This window comes from Antedon mediterranea, chromosome 1 (genome assembly GCF_964355755.1).
Source record: "Antedon mediterranea chromosome 1, ecAntMedi1.1, whole genome shotgun sequence".
In the NCBI taxonomy this organism is placed as follows: domain Eukaryota; kingdom Metazoa; phylum Echinodermata; class Crinoidea; order Comatulida; family Antedonidae; genus Antedon; species Antedon mediterranea.
This window is the reverse complement of record NC_092670.1, coordinates 38,731,005-38,749,221: the sequence shown is the minus strand read 5'-3', so window position 1 is coordinate 38,749,221 and position 18,217 is coordinate 38,731,005. Positions and strand designations below refer to the sequence as shown.

At 34.9% G+C, this 18,217-nt stretch overlaps 4 protein-coding genes across 4 annotated transcripts; 1 reads left to right on the top strand and 3 right to left on the bottom strand.

Moving 5' to 3' along the window:
* Window positions 1-160: 160 nt before the first annotated feature.
* On the bottom strand, window positions 161-2,861 carry LOC140039316 (protein mono-ADP-ribosyltransferase PARP12-like). The gene is made up of 3 exons (XM_072084921.1): window positions 2,561-2,861; window positions 2,052-2,282; window positions 161-1,752 (listed from the first exon to the last, which is right to left on the bottom strand). The coding sequence occupies exons 1-3, from the start codon at window positions 2,749-2,751 to the stop codon at window positions 1,335-1,337; spliced, it is 840 nt and encodes a 279-aa protein (XP_071941022.1). The 5' UTR covers window positions 2,752-2,861; the 3' UTR covers window positions 161-1,334.
* Window positions 2,862-3,074: 213 nt separating this feature from the next.
* Window positions 3,075-5,848, bottom strand: LOC140044929 (protein mono-ADP-ribosyltransferase PARP12-like). The gene is made up of 4 exons (XM_072089636.1): window positions 5,560-5,848; window positions 4,665-4,884; window positions 3,464-3,910; window positions 3,075-3,276 (listed from the first exon to the last, which is right to left on the bottom strand). The coding sequence occupies exons 1-4, from the start codon at window positions 5,846-5,848 to the stop codon at window positions 3,075-3,077; spliced, it is 1,158 nt and encodes a 385-aa protein (XP_071945737.1).
* A 3,787-nt stretch (window positions 5,849-9,635) lies between these two features.
* On the bottom strand, window positions 9,636-13,947 carry LOC140039296 (uncharacterized). Its single transcript, XM_072084904.1, has 3 exons — window positions 13,926-13,947; window positions 10,877-11,260; window positions 9,636-10,266 (listed from the first exon to the last, which is right to left on the bottom strand). The coding sequence occupies exons 1-3, from the start codon at window positions 13,942-13,944 to the stop codon at window positions 9,773-9,775; spliced, it is 897 nt and encodes a 298-aa protein (XP_071941005.1). The 5' UTR covers window positions 13,945-13,947; the 3' UTR covers window positions 9,636-9,772.
* Window positions 13,948-14,417: 470 nt separating this feature from the next.
* On the top strand, window positions 14,418-18,133 carry LOC140039277 (ketohexokinase-like). The gene is made up of 7 exons (XM_072084885.1): window positions 14,418-14,524; window positions 15,016-15,132; window positions 15,605-15,739; window positions 16,316-16,388; window positions 16,629-16,772; window positions 17,183-17,271; window positions 17,728-18,133. Exons 1-7 carry the CDS (start codon window positions 14,430-14,432, stop codon window positions 17,978-17,980), a joined length of 906 nt encoding a protein of 301 aa, XP_071940986.1. The 5' UTR covers window positions 14,418-14,429; the 3' UTR covers window positions 17,981-18,133.
* Window positions 18,134-18,217: the final 84 nt, after the last annotated feature.

The window sequence follows — 18,217 nt, the reverse complement described above, 5'->3', positions numbered from 1 at the left end:
AAATATTAGTACTACTACTAGATGGAGTTCACAGTGTTACATATAAAATTAATAATTAGCAACTATGTACAGTACTGCAGTGAAGTTAAGTGTAGTTTATAAATGAAAACACCCCTACCCCATCCCCCCCCCCCCCCACCTTTAGAGTTCATGTGTCCACTGTACAGAATTATGAGAATATTAAGTATTCTAAGCATGGTGAAAAACTTAAAAATAAGTATTTAACATTCCAACATTATGTAAAGCCACCTTTTTATTCATTAGATTATATTACAAACTTTGTACAAAAAATATATACCCTCCTATCATAATATATACTCTCCTATCATAATATATACCCTCCTATCAATCATATAAATATATACCCTCCTATCATAATATATACCCTCCTATCATAATATATACCCTCCTATCAATCATATAAATATATACCCTCCTATCATAATATATACCCTCCTATCATAATATATACCCTCCTATCAATCATATAAATATATACCCTCCTATCATAATATATACCCTCCTATCATAATATATACTCTCCTATCATAATATATACCCTCCTATCATAATATATACCCTCCTATCATAATATATACCCTCCTATCATAATATCCAGAAATTAAGCCACTAAGCCAAGGTTTATAAATGATATTTGTCAGAGAAATTATTTTTATATTAATTAGGTGATGGTTTTTATCCGAAAGTAACAGTTTAAGACAATCAAAGCTGAATTAGCCAGCCTCAGCATATAATACCGTATTCTGCATTGTAAAGTCTAGTATAAAACTTGGTTCCCACAGGGCGTAGTGATTGGTCAACTTGCGTTGTGCTTACGTCCTTATTCTGCGTCCTTGAGAACCATTCAAATATAAAACTGAGGTCCAAAAGCATAATATATTTCTAATAATTAGCTGCACTATGCACTAAACTGTACATAATTATTAGTTGTTAGCCATGAAATGTGAATTTTATCAGTTTACTTCTTAATCTAAATTTCTTAAGTTTTTTATGAATGCCTGTACATCAATTTAAAAAACGCATTAATGTAATTCTGTCTAATAATACCATTTAGCATGGTGGTTGTCGGAATTAAGTTTTTTTTTAATATATTAAAATGTACGGTACTGTACAATTATTAATAAAAAATTAAATTCATTTGTATACAATTATTATTTCATTAAAGGTAAAATACATTACTACTACTGTACTATTAAAAATCAACACTACTTCAATTCATTAATATTTATTATGATTATAGTGTATAAAATATAAAAAAACATTATTGATACCATTCTAATAAACCATTACCTGTAGAAAATGGTATAGTTCTCTTAAAATTGTAGAAGGTATTCTGGATACATTTGATCTTTATCAAATATCACAAATATGCTTGGTTCAGATGTCTGGTTAACACAAGAATTGTACAGACTCTTTAAATTGCCAGCCTGAATTTTTGCTGGTGGTCGTCTGTGGCTTGGATTTCCTATTGTATATTCTCCAACCAATACTTTGGCGAGGAACATAAATCGGCGACCGTCATTTGCAGCACGTGCATAACCAGTTGAATAGCTCGCATCGCGTGCAAAATAGCTTCCCTGTCCATAGGCTGTTCCAGAGCTTGACCCACTGCATCTGAAGTCAAAGTTTTGTTGACAAATAGCCTGGGCATGGTAGTCTCTTGTCCCGTGCCAAAGTCTTCTTTCAACAGTTGTTCCAGGTGGTAACTTTTTGATCATCCGTTCTTGTTTCCTGTTTGAATAAAATCATTTTACACATTGTCCTGTTATGTATGTATGTTGGTATGGATCCTAATACATTTATAAATTGAGAATTGACGAAAGAGAACCAATACAGCTCTAAGAGTAGTAAAGTGTTTTGGTCACAACAATATCATATATTAGGCCCTCAACCTGGATACATCTGTACTGTAGGTGATATGGTATAACATGATATCATTTGTAAAATTACTTTTCTGTAACTCTTTTTAGAGTTATTGAAGACATCAACAAATTTCCAAAAGATGATGTTTGCTATAGTAATAAACTTACTTTTGGTAGTCTTCCCACAATTCTTCATTTTGTACCCGCTGTATCTTTAAAATTGGATTGTTACAAGTTTGATTAAAAAGACGCTTTACTTCATTGTACTCTGTAGAACCAACTTTTACATCTACTAGTTGAAAGGATGCTTCTGGATCAAACTTGTCCACTTTCTCCCAGCAAGCAGGAATGCTTGTCGATGATGAGGTACCACCGACACCTGTGGTAATCCCTTTAGAACTAGATCAAAACCAATAAGGTGATAGATTTTTATACTTTGATATTTCTTTAGAGAAAATATTTGGGAGACTTTAAGATATAAAAGGGGTCTGACATGGTTCTTAAGCTCTGTCTACACTATCAAACTAGTTTCACAAAAAAGTGTGATGTGCCCAAATATGGTAGTGATATGACATCATCATGTCCATATATGGGTACATAACATTTTGTTGTCACATAAAGTTTGAATGTGTAGACAGAGCTTAACATGATACAAATACAGATCCAACCTTACATACCGGTTTGACTTGACTTCCATCTTGTACCTCACTATGTCATGTTTGGTGACTAGTTTTGCAGGACGTCGACGAACACGTCTAATGGTTTTGAATGTAAGACTTTCTTGTTCCATTTTGTCAAAGTTCAATTTGTAGCTGTATGGTCCAACATTGAAAGTAATCGTAGAAAGACTTGATTCTTCTAAAAACATTTGATAATGTTTTTCTAACTCCTCACTGTCTTTATCAGACACTGTTCCAGCGGTGCTCTGTAATCAACAATTAATATTCAAAGATGTATTGTCCCCCAAAAATATCCAGTGGCATGCTTATTAGGACCGGTTCGTATACCTTCTATTAACTTTATGTCATAGTCTCTATTACAAAGTAGCAGAGATCAGGATTGACCAGTTCAGCATAAAGTGTAATGTGTTACAATTGGGTATATCAATGAATCATAAAGGCACCTTTTTGTAAATAAATGTGGCCAAAATGAAGAATATGTTTTTCTTCATCTATATGCTGCATGACATTTCTACATGGTATTTGCTTTAAATTGTACCTTTTGTGTGTATTCTCTCCAATTACCCTTGGCATTTACAGAATTATCTTGCCAGTACCATGTCCATTTGGTCGTGAACGGATGGTTTGGTGGCTCTGTTACGCTGGATGGAGTCGATAGACGTACAACTTTACTGTCCTTTCTCATCTTATCAAAGTTTACCGTGACTCCTTCACTAAATCAAAAGATTTGTACAATATATGTAGCCATTCAATGGCATTAAAACCAGACGAGGCAAAGATGCTGGAAATATTAATATATGACGATCTGTGGTGGGGAATTGAGGTGGGTGATAGAAATTTAAAATGTTTGCTTCATACTGGCCGCACGGCCCTGTACACAGAGAGGTTCGACATACTTACGTCGTGTAGCTCACAATAGAAACATTACAGTACTCTTCTTCCAATTTGGTTTGAGTCTCTTCTGTGAATGGCTTCCACATCAATCCGTCCATGTAGAACCACTGGTAAGGCAACGTATGATGCTGTCGGATGCAGCTTTCATTGTACCTACATTTTTCTCGGATGTTATAAGTACAAATTGCTTCCTTTAGACTTGTGAGTTGCTTTGAAGGTGGTGGTGGTGTGGGTGCCGGTGTTGGTTTTGGTGGGGGTGATGATGTTGATGCTGGAGTTTGTGGTTTTGCTGATTTTTTGTGTGTTTGAATCTTTTGTTTAATTTCATCCTTGATTTTGACAGGTCGCTGATCCACACAGATGTCATACGTCTTCAACACCCTTATACAGTTGGTTTTAAAAACATTATGGTTATACTCACAGGACTTTGGACATTTGGTAACAATATAATTTCTACAAAAAAATTAAAAAGATAAAAATAGTATGTGATACTGTACATGCCTACATACTATAGATGTTCCATTTCTTAAACAACCCCGTCAACTCGAGTCACCCCTCAGCTTTGAATACTGCCACCACATCAACGTGATGATTGTGGGAACTCATATCGATGAAGATGAAGATAAATGAAACTAAATTACAATCAAATTCAATATTCAAAATTCAATTACAAATTGCAACGAATTCAATTCAACTAAACATTTATTCTTTCAATACAGAAAAAAATGAAGATAAACAAATGAAAATGTGTATTTTATTTTATTCATTTCGGCAATAAACATGAAATAATAATTACAAAAAAAACATAAAAATATATATATATATATGAAAAACAAGACACGGGGCCGAGGAAAGACAAAAGCATTAAACAAACGCTGTCACCGGTAAGGTGTGTCTCTCCAATTTAGTAATTACACTGAGAGTTAACAAATTTTAATTAGCTGCAGAGAAACTATAAAGTATGACAGGAGTGGATTAAAATTGGAATGGGTAGCCTACTTCTATAAAGCTCTGTTTACACTATCACACTAGTTTGACAAAAACATGTGATGTGCCTGAATATGGTAGTGATATTCCCAAATATGGTAGTGATATGACATCATCATGTCCATATATGGGCACATCATATTTTTTTTGTCACATAAACTTTGATAGTGTAGACAGAGCTTAAGGCATGGCAATTGTGGAATAGCTGAATTAATATTACCTGCAAATGTGTAGGAAGTTACAGTCATTCCCCTTTCTACAACCATTTTCACTATTGTAGTAAGAGCAGATAGTAAGAACCAGTCCCTCTTTGAAATGAGTTTGTGAAAAAATATCCTTCATTTCAACAGCTTCTAAACCATGCTTGCGCACAAAAGCAGTATTACCAGGGGTTGTGAGATCATGTGGGAAATGACACTTATTACCCTTTGAGCATTCACCTATAAAATTAAAACAATTAAAGTAAGTTTACATCACATACACACACACCTTAAGCTTGATTCCCACTAGCGACGCAACGTAACCCAATGCAACCTACGCAACGTCGGGCGCGCAACGTGCTGCAAACATCGCACGTTTGATTTCACGCAGGCGGGGACAAACACAATTATTGGAAGGGCATTTGCTTACGTTGCGTAAGCGTGGTTCCCAGTAGAACGCAATAGGCCTACAGCGAGGTATTGACGCAAAGTTCTGTATTGCGTAATCACAAGTGGGAACCGACGACGCAATAGTGATGCAAACATCGCAGGTTTGATTTCACGCGGGCGGGGGAAAACACAATTATTGGAAGGGCATTTTCTTACGTTGCGCCTTGGGTTACGTTGCGTCGCTAGTGGGAACCAAGCTTTAGATGATAAATAATTGATCGTTCACGATTATGTAATATCACGTTTGAGCATGCGCTGACTGACGCAGTAAAAGATAAAATGGTTTGCCGTCTAGGATCTGTGTGTGTTACGATATCGAAGTAGGTGCCGGGGACAAGTGGTAAAATGGGTGTGGCCTGTCGAAATTATTATACCCACACTAATACCCAGCTTCATTCAGGAAGGTTATGTTTAAACTTCTCAAAATTTATTTTATTTATTTTATAACACCATCGATGTACTCACCATTAACAAAAAATGTACAAATGTGAATTTTGCTGCAGTCGAATCCCAGTTTGCACATTCCTGTTGTACTATCAAGTGGTTTTCGCGCACACACTTCAATATTCAGTTGGTACTCGCATTTGGTTTCCCCGCCTTCGGTAAAAATACGTACTTCTGGATAATTATCGACCAATGTCTTCAACTCGTCAGTTCCAGTGATAGTGTAACCTTTATTCAATGCAACAGCCTTTAACTTTTCTAGACTTATCAACTTGTGTTTAAACAAAATCGCAATAATCTCGCTCTCCATCTTGATGTTTTTTATATTTTACCCAAATAGACCCACTCCTTTCTGGTTTTTAAAGTCAATACACTTTACTGGATTTTCCACTTGTAGTCTACAGACTCTTTAACCAGACGTTTAATTGTACAGTATACGTCACGGTCTGACGTATGTATAAGCCTACAGTATGTAATGTAATCGTGCATTTAACACAGACTTATTTGAACAATTTTGAACTACACACACAAATAAAGAAGTTGATTCAAATAGCTCAAGAAAAGCAATTTGAACACAAAAACAGTTAACACGAAAATGGGAAACCCCACTTTTGGACGCAATGGCATACGCGCAACGCTTTTTGACCAATCGCAGCGGCATCTGGGATGATCTAGTCTGGGTTCCAGACGGAGTTTTGTCTTAATACTAGTTAAAAGATAAATATTTTGGCACAGATGGCGTTTCATACGTATACTACTTGATAAAAATCGCGGTCGAAATAAAAACAAATAAATAAAAAAAAAAGATAATACAGACTTGGGGCAAGTCTAGGGATGATCCATCGTGACGTGATTATTGGGAAAATTATTCAGTAGTATCGCGTTGAGCTCCAATTCCTTGTTTGCGATCGAACGTAGGATGCAATGGAAGTGTAGGCTGCTCCCTCTGGACTAATACCTCTTTCACACCAAAGTGTCTTCGCAGTTTTGCTTTTGGTGTGAAAGGGGTACTATTCAATAATAATGTTATCTATATTTCTTTCTATTCGTGTCTCTGAAAAATAAATCGTTGTATTTTTAAATAGTATTATGAAGTTATTTAAAATGTATTGTCCCCCCCGGTCACAGTGCATTTCGGCCGCCAATCATTTCGGCCGCCGGTTATGGAACGCCCAAATTCATGAAACTCCAAAAAATGGCGTGATCATTTCGGCCGCCAGGTATGGCGCGCTAAATTGAAATAGCCAGAAATAACTCATTAACTGTACAGTATTACAGTGAAAACAAATAAATTTATCAAGTCTATGGAACGCCACAGAGAACTTTGTGCAATGGGCTAAATACATTTTGTTTTTGCCGTAGGCATAGATTTAAAGTTATAGTTACGGTATTTTACCGTCTGAATATTTTGGTCAAAATGAATATTGATTTAATGTTTATTTTTTTATTTATTTTACAAGTCCTGAAGATGCGTGTGCTTTGTAAAAATGTGTTTCTTTTAATATGAATCAAGTCAAGTGTTTTTGACTGGCACATAAAAAAAACTTCAGCATCACCTCCTTCTTAATAAAAATATTCACTGTAGTGATGGCAATGTGCACGCTATAATATTGCTGCTGTTTCTGGAATTAAAGACCGCCGATTCGGCTTAATAATACAGTATTTAGGCCTAGTAAAATATTAACATTTTAACACACATGGCGTGTCATACATATTCAAGAATAATTACAATTCTGGCGGCCGAAATTAACAATACATATTTTGTCCTTTTTGGCGTTTCATGAATTTGGCAATTCCATAACCGGCGGCCGAAATGACTGGCGGCCAAAATGATCAGACACCGTCCCCCCCCCCCCCCCCCGAAAAGATAATTCTTAATTTTTTTAATATGCCATTTTAATGTCACCTAAATAGTTATCCACTTTGACCAAAAATTGGATCGGAAAAAAAATGTATTTACCTAAAAAAAATGTAATTTAAATCAAAAAATAGTCAAATTGGCTGACAGACATCCAATTGGTTTTTGGTTGAATTTAACCGTTTATTTTGTCATTTTATAAGTGAAACATTAAATATTTGGGTTTTTTTCTACGAAAGTGATTAACTTTATTAAAACTACAAACTAATTTAATCAAAGTCTGATTTTTATTAATCTTTATTTTTCATGTTTTTGGGGGACAATACATCTTTAAATTTTAATTACCATACTTGAATTTATAATATACTTGCTAGTGTAAAAATAATAATTACATTGTGATACAATGCATTCATACGTTTAAATTTGTTTATTGATAATAAAAAGATACATTTGTGTTTTTTTTAAAGGGAAAGAATAAGTTTAATTTTAAGTAGGCCTAAACATACAAATGGTAGATTTATGACAAAGGTTCTTTACTGTACTGCATCCATCCATCCTATTTCTAGAAGAAAAGCTGTCCAGCATGTGGCCAAGTGATACAGTACTGTACTTAAGTAAAACGGTGTGAATATTTTTTGGTTATCCGCAACGAAGTTGCAGGATAACCTCTTGTGATTGTACGAAATCATCATCATCATCATCTTTTTATTCTTCTTCTTTCTTTCTGTATGATTTTTGTGTAACGCTTTTCTCCAAAACTCGCAAACATAACATTTCGGTAACTATCTTAACATATTGACATTTACGTAACGTCGTCAAGCGAAGCTTTTCATGACGTTTACAATTGCGCAACGTGACTTACGCGCGATTTAACGGTTTTGTCGTATTTAACATAGGTCGACAACCAAATAACATTTCAACTTGAAACTTTGCAAAAGTTTAATTTATATCATGCGCTAACTTTCTGTTGAAAAAAAATTGCGTGTTTTACACAAAGTTACGCGCGCACGCGCATTTAAAATTTCAAAATGCGCAAAATTAATTTATAATCAACTTTCTACGCGTTTCATGTCGTTTTAAGCATGTCAAAAATTCCCACGCGTGCGCACATTTTTACGTGTGCGGTGCGCACGTAGCATTGAAAACGTATTTTTTTCGCGTGATTTATGTTTTTCCAGCCTTTTCTAGTAATTTTACCAAATTTTAAACAATTTCGACTTAAAGATACGTCATACGAGCACGTCGAATTGGACAATTTGCGCGCGTTTTTTATGAAAAGGTTAAAAAATTCGTTTAAAATATGCCATTTTTAAAACAGTCGTAATTTCTAAACTAGACGGTCAAATTTTTGTGGATGACATATTCTAGAAGTAGATGAGTTGTAGATATCGGATCAGGTATTAATATGACTAACCGGACATTATGACGTCATCGTATGGTCACGCGAATATAAAATTTAGGATTTTTGTATCTTTCGTCATAGCTCATCACATTGAATAGAGCGCATCTCCACTTATCCGTTTTCCATTTTCACCCCGATTTTGATATTGTGTAGGTCAATCAACTATCTTTCGCATGAGTTAAAAATATTTTAATTTTTTTGACGTCATCATGCCTAAAAATTTAAATCACGTGTGGCATCAATTTCATCTTTACAGTAAATTTTAATCTGTTATAGCTCGTAAGAATAAAATGTGATAATCACGATTAAAACTTTTACTGGAAGCTATTGGATTGTAGATACGAAATTATGTAAAAGTGTTGCCAATCGGATGTTGTGACGTCATCATATGGCCAGTTAAATAAAAAAGGTCGTATTTTCATCTTTTGCGTCATAATTCATTACATTTAAAAGAGCGCGCATCAATATTTCACGTATTCAAATTTCTTCTACACGCTAATACGTTGTTGCTGAGATAATTTTCTTTCGGAATTGCTAACTTCGCGTTTCATTTTAAAACCGTCAACATGTTAAAAATTGCAATAAATAGCGGGTCCAGTAATTTCACCTATTCTACACTGTATGTGATATGGATACAGATTATACTGTGTATACTATATATGAATTTAAATAATAAAATTCAGCAATAACAACATATCATATTCTTCAGTTCAGGTCATAATGCCAACGTGAACACTTCCTTTTGTCCTCAACCTATCCCTTTAATGTTAATGTTGCACCACTTGCGCGGCGGATAACCAAACTCGTCAAAGTGACGAGTTACATGTCTAGTTAATGAATTGGTGTAGTTTTGATGGATAACTACTGAATAAGAGGTACCCCCATCCAGTGATTTTTCATACATTTAATACTGTTTATTATTAACCATGGCGATCAAATTAAATAGATACAATAAAATCCATGATGAGCATAATCTATGCCTGGAATATTTTATGTAGAAAATCTGAACTGACAGCCTTTTTTTTATGTTCATTTAATGCTTTTGATAAACTATGTTTCTCATCGGTTTTTCTTTGTTTAAAACTCCTCATCTTACTCGTCCATTCTTCGCCTTTCTTTCTTTTCCTGTCTTCCAATTTTTCCAGCACTTTTTTCTTTTCAATATTTTTGATGAAAAAGTTTGTTTCTTTTTTGACTTGGCTAATTTCAGTACGCATTCTCTGATCTCTGACTGCATTCTCATATTCTAACCTCTCTACTAGATGACTCCATTGAAATCGACTTAAATACTTCATGTTCCAGATATCGTCATATTGTCTGCTAGTCTTCTTGCCGCCGATTTTTGTGTTGTTGAACGTCGACGCTACCCTCTTAGCAATTTTCTTGTTTTTAAATTCAATCCAACCTTCGGTGAAAATTTTTGCGCGTGAACCGGTTTTCTTCTTGCGGTGATCTTTTTTGTACTTTTCTATAAAAAAAAATGTTTAATATGAAATAAAAATACACTTTCGAACTATATTTTTTAAAGAATACTATTATTACTACTATTTAATTCAAGTACTCTACAAAACGGTGTAAATCAGTAAAAAATAAATATATATTATTATTATAACAACATAGGCTGGTTTGGGAATGGGGCTGGTGCACATTTTGGGATGTAGAACTAAATTTTCAAGAATCGGAACATGTACCACCAGATCACTAGTCTGGGCAGATGGAGTTTTGTCTTAATATTAGTATATTTTTGCACATATGGCGTTTCATATGTGTATTACTTGAGTTTGGATGTTTTCTGACAAAAAAACAAAACGACGACGTATGGAATAACATAAAAAAGACAATAAATACAGACTTGGAGCAAGTCTAGCAGATCACAAGCAATTATGCTATCCATGTCTGGTGGTGTCCTTGTTTTTAAACTGTTCCAACAATCATAATAAAGAGTTTTTTTACTTTTCATAGGCATAACTCTTCTACCACAGTGGCACATGCCCCTCCCCTCTCCTCTCCTCCCTTCCCCGGCCCCTCCCCTCTCCTCCCCTCCCCTTCCCTATGCCATTGGAATTAAAGTAACACACCTTCTGGTTGTAGGTAGATTCGGCCCAACTGTCCATATTCACTGAATATAAGTTTTAATCGATTGGGTCGCATAAACATTGGAATTCTACTAAGATAAACAATTCCTGGATTTTCTTTTTTATTTTGCCGTCTTTTTAAGGAAGCAGACAATATTTCTTTCTTAAACAGATTGTCCTCTTCATCACTAATGTCATTTTCTTCATCACTGTCTTTTTCTTCATCACTGTTCTTTTCTACATCATCATCATCCTTCTCTTCATCACTGTCTTTTTCTTCATTACTTTCTTCTGCTTCATTTTCTTCTTTTTCACTGACACTGTCTTCTTCATTTATTTCATCATCTTCAAAACAGTTTTCGTTGTTTTTATCAGACATGATAACAGCTGCAAGGAAATAAGGTAACACAGTTAGGTTTACAGTAGCTACCTACCTAGCCTCTATAATACCATAATAGTGTTGGCCCTTAAGGCTGGTTTCCTGTCGACGTAAGAAGTCGAATTTTGCAACGATTCTTGCGTTTCATACGTTTCTTACGTCTCTTACGAAAGTTGAGAAAAAATTGACGTCGTTGACGTTAGTCAAGATCGTGTCGGGCCGCAGAGAAACATCTGTAGTTATGCTGCTCCCGAAAGTTGAAATTTTGGCTGTGAAACACACGTCGTATGCTTACGTCGATTTTAGTGTTGTTACAAAAGTTGAAAATTTTTTTCTTACGTCGGTCGGATTTATGACGTATTTGAAACAACATCTCTGATTGGTGTTTCTTTTTAGAGCGGGTTTTATCATTTTTCGCGCAAAATGTTGAATGTTGTTATTGTAGCCTACCTGTCAGTGCAGCACACCAACATGTTATTTTCAGTAGATAAGCTAGGCCAGTATTAGTAAAATACTTAATTAATACTGTACGGTACCGTACTAATAGGAATTGATTTGACCAAATAATCAAACTAGCCTAGGCTAGAAGGCCTATGTATTATTTGTATGAATCAAAATATGAATTAATTATCCTGGCCCTCTAGGCCTAGCCTTAAATAGTTTTCAAAATTAAAAAAAGGCAAATCATTTCGAGATTCCTATTATTATTAGACCTACCTAGGCCCTAAACTAGGCATTGGCCTATTGGCCTATAAGCATATCTAATCGAGCATGAGATAGTAGGCCTACTACCGCAGTAAGATACCCATTATTTACAGGCCTATAATCTATATATAAATTTACGTAAGGGCAAAATTCGGTAAATCGCGCTTTACTTCTAGAATTTTTACTCGATGGTATATAAAGTTGGTTCGTACTTTCGGTACTGATTTTAACCACCTGATGTAACCCTGTTTACTAATTAAATTAAGTTAGATAATTAGTTATTGACGATTAAAACGAATTTAGGTTCAACGATTTGCCCCAAATAGGGGTGTTTTCCGATCGTGGTATACACTGTCTAATAATGGATGTCCATCTTGAAAAATACCCGCTACAAAAATGCGAGGAGGCTTCGCATTTTCCAATCTCCTCCTACGATAATTGTTTTTAATAGCTGAAAACCGGTTGAACAGCTAGAGTACAGCATCATAATGTTGAAGACAGGCCGATTTTCTTTAAAAAATACTATTTTGATTTAATATACGATTATACAAATGTATTAATTTGCGATGAATGGAACATCCCAATCTCATACAGTCTGCCAGAGTTTGGTTTAAAAAAAGTAGGTAAATTTATGAGCCCTTGGTTTAACACATACGGTAGGTAAATATATGGGCCCTTTGAGAATAAACTTGAACAATACTGTAAATACATAATTACCTATTTTTGGTCCTCATTTGAATCGAACATTTCTTACTGTGAATGTTCGTACTGTTAGATGTAATATAAAAATATATACAAATAAACTTATTACTGAGATTGTGGATAGGCTCTACTGTTAGATATATAAACACATTATTATATACAAATAAACTATACTGACAGTTCCTTCTCAACGTTTGTATTAATTAATAATTACCAAAAATATAAACGTCGTAGTGGTGTATCGTGACTATATTTCAATCGATTATGACAGTGACAGTTTTAACAAAGTATTAAATCGCAAATGTTTTACTGTATTTAGAGGTATATTATTTATAGGCCTATAAAACATGAAAAAAATATTTCGTTACTGAGTGCATAAAGAATATATTTAAAAATTGTTCCTCTTTGCACCTATCCGCTTTCCCATCCCTCAACCCTAAAACTCCCTGATTAGAACATGATTAGGCTAAAATTATAGTAGTAAATACATACAAATGTTATTGTCCGGCTTTATTTCACTATAAGGACATACACATTACGTCATAACTCTTGTCGCTCATTGGTTGCTTGTTACGATTGCGCTTACGTCTCTTGCGAAAGTTGACTTCAAGTCAACTTTCGTAAGAGACGTAAGAAACGTGACGCAAGGGCGTTCATTCAAGCGTAAGATAAAAAATCCCGGTTTCCTGTAAAATCGGAAGAAAACGTCGTAACGCAACAATTGTTAGGTCATCGGTTTCCTGTAAAATCGTTTGTCGTTACCATTTTTCTTACGTTGCGTCGATTTTATAAATTTTCGATCGTAATCGGTTTCCTGTAAAATCCGCATTTCTTACGACAAATCGACGTAGTCGCAACAAAAGTGATGTTCTTACGTCGACAGGAAACCAGCCTTTACCCTCTACTCTCGCCAGCGTCCGTATATACGGTACGCCGGTACCTAATAACTACCCTAGGCGTAGCTAGTAGTAGCAAAGATAGGCTCGAACCGCTCGAATTACCGCCTACTCATGGAGGTATACCTCCATGGCCTACTCTCTCTAGAAACCCGCTACTACTAGGCTATCTAGGCCTAGCCAGGTAGGCCTCTAGTAGTACAGTATAACTTTTTTAATATATTATAAGCTAGGCCTTCAATAAATAGCCTAAACACACTACTACTTCAACTTGTAGTGACAGAATTACTACTGAACTAACCAAATTAAACTAAAAACATATCACGTCAAAACATTTATATGTAAGAATTTGTAAACAATGGTTATTCACGTTTCATACACCACCACATCAAACATCTTTGACCACATGTCAATTTTTCCGTCCAAATAAACCTTTAATCGCTCTTTTGTATAGAGGGCTCACCTTATTTTAGCCATGTTATCATAACTCATGCCTGTTTTGAAGGTCATGCATGCATGAATAAATAGACAAGATTCAAGAGGATACAGACTTTGTCCTATTGTGTCACAGCTCTCCCTGTGTAGTACTTCAGCCAAAGAATCTATAACATATGCTGTGTGTTCTTTGCTTCAGCTAGTGAGGGTTAAAAATTGACTTTTAGAGCTAAACCTAGTTTTTTGTAAACTCATTAACGACAGTGTTGTCGGACCAGAAGAAGTCATTCAGCCAGTGGGTTGGCACTGTATGACTTTATTCTCAATAAACTAAAAGAGTTCTTTTGATAAATACTTATTATATTATTTTCATTTATATCTAAGTAGGGCCTAAATCTATACTACTAGATTTAAAAACGTGAAGAACACAATCTGACTAATGGCAGCGGAGAAACGGATGCTTTTCGTTGGACTATCCTGCCTCGATATCATAAATGTGCACGACCATTACCCAGAAGAGGACACAGATTCAAGGTGAATAAGCATTGGACACATCCCTAGTCTCATCTCTTCAGATCCAATAACCTTTAACCTTTAACCTTTATCAATATTAATAATAATTTTCCTAGTATTTCTTTAAAATCCTATTTTTGATCAATTTGTTTTGGTTTAGCCTGTTTGTTAAAGATATATTGTCTCCCCCCCCCCCCTCCCTTTTAATATAGTATGTCATTTTATTGTCACACAATAGTTATTCACTTTGACCATACACTGGATCGAAAAACAAAATTAAATTAGTACCTGAAAAAAAATGTAATTCAAAGCCAAAAATACTCATTGTCTGTTAGACAATGAGTTTTTGGTTAAATTTAATCTACAGAAGTGAACAAATTTATTAAAACTGCAAAATGACCTATTAAATGTCTGATTTTATTAATCTTCATATTTAATTTTTTTGGGAGACAATACATCTTTAATTAACTATTTCACTTTCTTTTTCATGACTAAAACACCATCCCCATCAGATCAACTGAACAGTTTTTCAACCGAGGTGGAAATGCAAGCAATACAGCAGTGGTAGCATCTCAACTCGGAGGTTGTGCTGAATACATTGGAACTATTGCCTCCCATATTTTATCGGAGTGAGTGAGTCTCTGACAAAAGAGGTTTGGCATAAGACCATCTTCCCATGCAAAATAAGAACTTAAAACAATTGTTAAGTTTTGTTCATGGAACAATATGCTACTAATAAAGGCCAATTTATACGGATGAGCGGTGACGGTAATATGACCATTTACACAAATGGAGTGGACATGTGGTTTTCACTGACGATATACAGATTCTACGTGGGACAAGCTAAGCGGTTTCCCCTCACCGTTACCGCTCGTCTGTGTAAATTGGCCTTAAGTAGTTTGTGCCTACTTAACCACTAAAACTGTAATATATTGATACAGTTACCTCAGTCAGGAATATTGAAAGAACCAAATCAGTATACAAATACAAAATCAGTATAAAACAAATTTTGACAACCAACCTGAAAGATTTGAAATGCGTGACACGTTGGTAACTATGCATATTCTTAAAAGTCAATTTCAAACAATTCTCTTTCAACAGAATAATAAAAGAGGATTTGAATAAACACCAAGTAAAGTTTGAGAACTGCTCTTTTCATGATGACTATCGGCCACCAACATCATGCGTTATATTAAATTCAACAAACGGTCTACGAACAATATTACATGCAAATAAGTAAGTTTTTTATATATCTTTTACAGGTACATTATATAAAATACTCACAAAAAAAAAGTTCGCAAAGATTCAGAATAAATACATTATGAAATGCTCTACTGATATTAAATGTTGCCTCGTTAGATCTTATTTGGTGTGACTATTGTCTTAAGACCATTAGATCACTTAATGTTAAAATAATGCTGTGTGCCGAATACTGAATATCTCTAGTGCTTGCCTTTCAATCCCAAGGTCCAGGGTTCAATCCTGACCTAGTACCAGGGTTCAATCCTGACCTAGTACCAGGGTTGTAACTCCACTTCCTAAGCCTCAAATGAGACGTTAATAAGCACTACAAGTTTATCCTCCTGACTGTAATTGGATGCCTAAATATAGTAGTGGTATGACATCATCATTTCCATATATGGGCACATCACAATTTTATTGTCACATAAAGTTTGATAGTGTGGACAGAGCTTAATTAAGTTTGATAGTGTAGACAGAGCTTAAGTTTGATAGTGTGGACAGAGCTTAAGATTGCATTTTTCATTTGCAACTTATTCTTACATAATGTTTCATGTTTATTTACTCTTTTAGTTCTTTACCTGAACTCAGTGTTGCTGATTTTTCAAAAATTAATTTAGCACAATATAGCTGGATTCATTTTGAGGTAATTTTATTTTATTTTGTACAAAGTGAAAAATAAATATAGAAATACTTTTTTATCTGCAAAAATTCAACAGGGACTTGCTGCTTACATGATGTAACCTAATACTTCTTAACTCTCAAAAAAGATTTTGGGGGAGGTGGGGTACTAAGTTCGCGCCTGCAAACATTGTGAAAAGCAGGCCTACTGTTCTAATTTTTCTTTAAAACTTAGTCTGAATAACCATTTAACTATATTTTTCAGGGAAGAAATATACCAAATGTGTTAAAGATGATTGAACTTGTTGAAAACTACAATTCTATGAATGATGACGACATTAAAGTGTCCGTGGAACTTGAAAAATCAAAGACTTCAGATATTGAGAAACTTCTATCATTAGGACATGTGGTAAGTTGATACTAGTGTACTAACTGTGACGTCACAAGGTAATTACCCATTAATTGTAATATCAAAATGGTACTGGGTATGTTTAATTAGCGTTCATGCGCTCAACAGAACATCCATTCAAGCACCGATAAAGAAAGCCTATCTAGTTGGTCATACCCGTTTTGATTTTACGACCAATTGGGAAATTACCTAACATTACTAACTGCTAAGGATGTTGACACTCGACTCCCATTCAATGTTTCTTCAGGGTGTCAGTGGCCTGCACGCCAGCTGCATCTTTGTTTTAAATTAGAAAAACTACAACTGAATGTTCTATCATCAATTTTAAAAAGTTATAATCAATGATATTATAATATCTGGTACTGAACAAATCAAATTTGTGTACATTCAAATGTTCATTTAATTTGTAGGTATTTGTGAGTAAGGAGTATGTCATGAATCGAGGCTATACAACATCTGAAAGTGCTTTGCATGGGTTGCATGATGGATTGAGAAAAGGGTAAGCAATCAATCTACTTCAGTTACTGCAGCAATTATAGATTGTTGCTCTGCTTTTATAAGTGGATCCAAGTGGAGGACCACATCTGCTATGCAGTCTTTTTTACACACATCAAAATTTCGGCTACCCGTATATAATTCTTTACGTTAAACCATTCATGAACACGTACGTGTTTGACGTTTCAACAAATCTTCATCTGGCAATAACTAGATGTTACGAATAGGAGGCGCTGCTCTACAACTAGCAAAGTTACAGTACTTTTAGCAACCAATTACATCTAATCAGATGAATTGTTGAAAACAAGTTGAAACATTGTACACATTCATGAAGGGTTTAACGTAAAAACTTATATACGGATAGTTAATGTAAAAAAACAGATAAAAACATTTTTCGAAGATCAAAATGTGGGTCGTTATGGAATCAACTAAATTTTTTGTTTTTCCTGTATATTTACAGGGCTGTCTTGATCTGTGCGTGGGGTAGCAGTGGCGCCTGGGGGAGAGGCGTTGATGGTACAATCTATCATGCTCCAGCTTACAAGCCTGAAAAAGTAGTAGACACACTGGGTGCTGGTGATACCTTTAATGCTGGCGTTATTTGGGCTTTGAACAGAGGGAGAGTTCTATCAGATGCTTTGAATGTTGGTTGTAAGATTGCTGGTCGGAAGTGTGGGATGTACGGCTTATCTGGTATTGAAGAAAATGAATGAACATGTCGAATCTTGAGCTTTGTCTACACTATCAAACTAGTTTGACAAAAAAAAGTGTGATGTGTCCAAATATGGTGGTGATACGCCCAAATATGGTAGTGATATGACATCATTATGTCCATAAATGGGCACTAAACGAATAACATAGTTTTGTTCTCAGTTGTCTCAACCTTTGAGAAAAATGTCTTTATAATCTTTGATTGATGTAAACACATCGACACTCAGTACTCACAAACA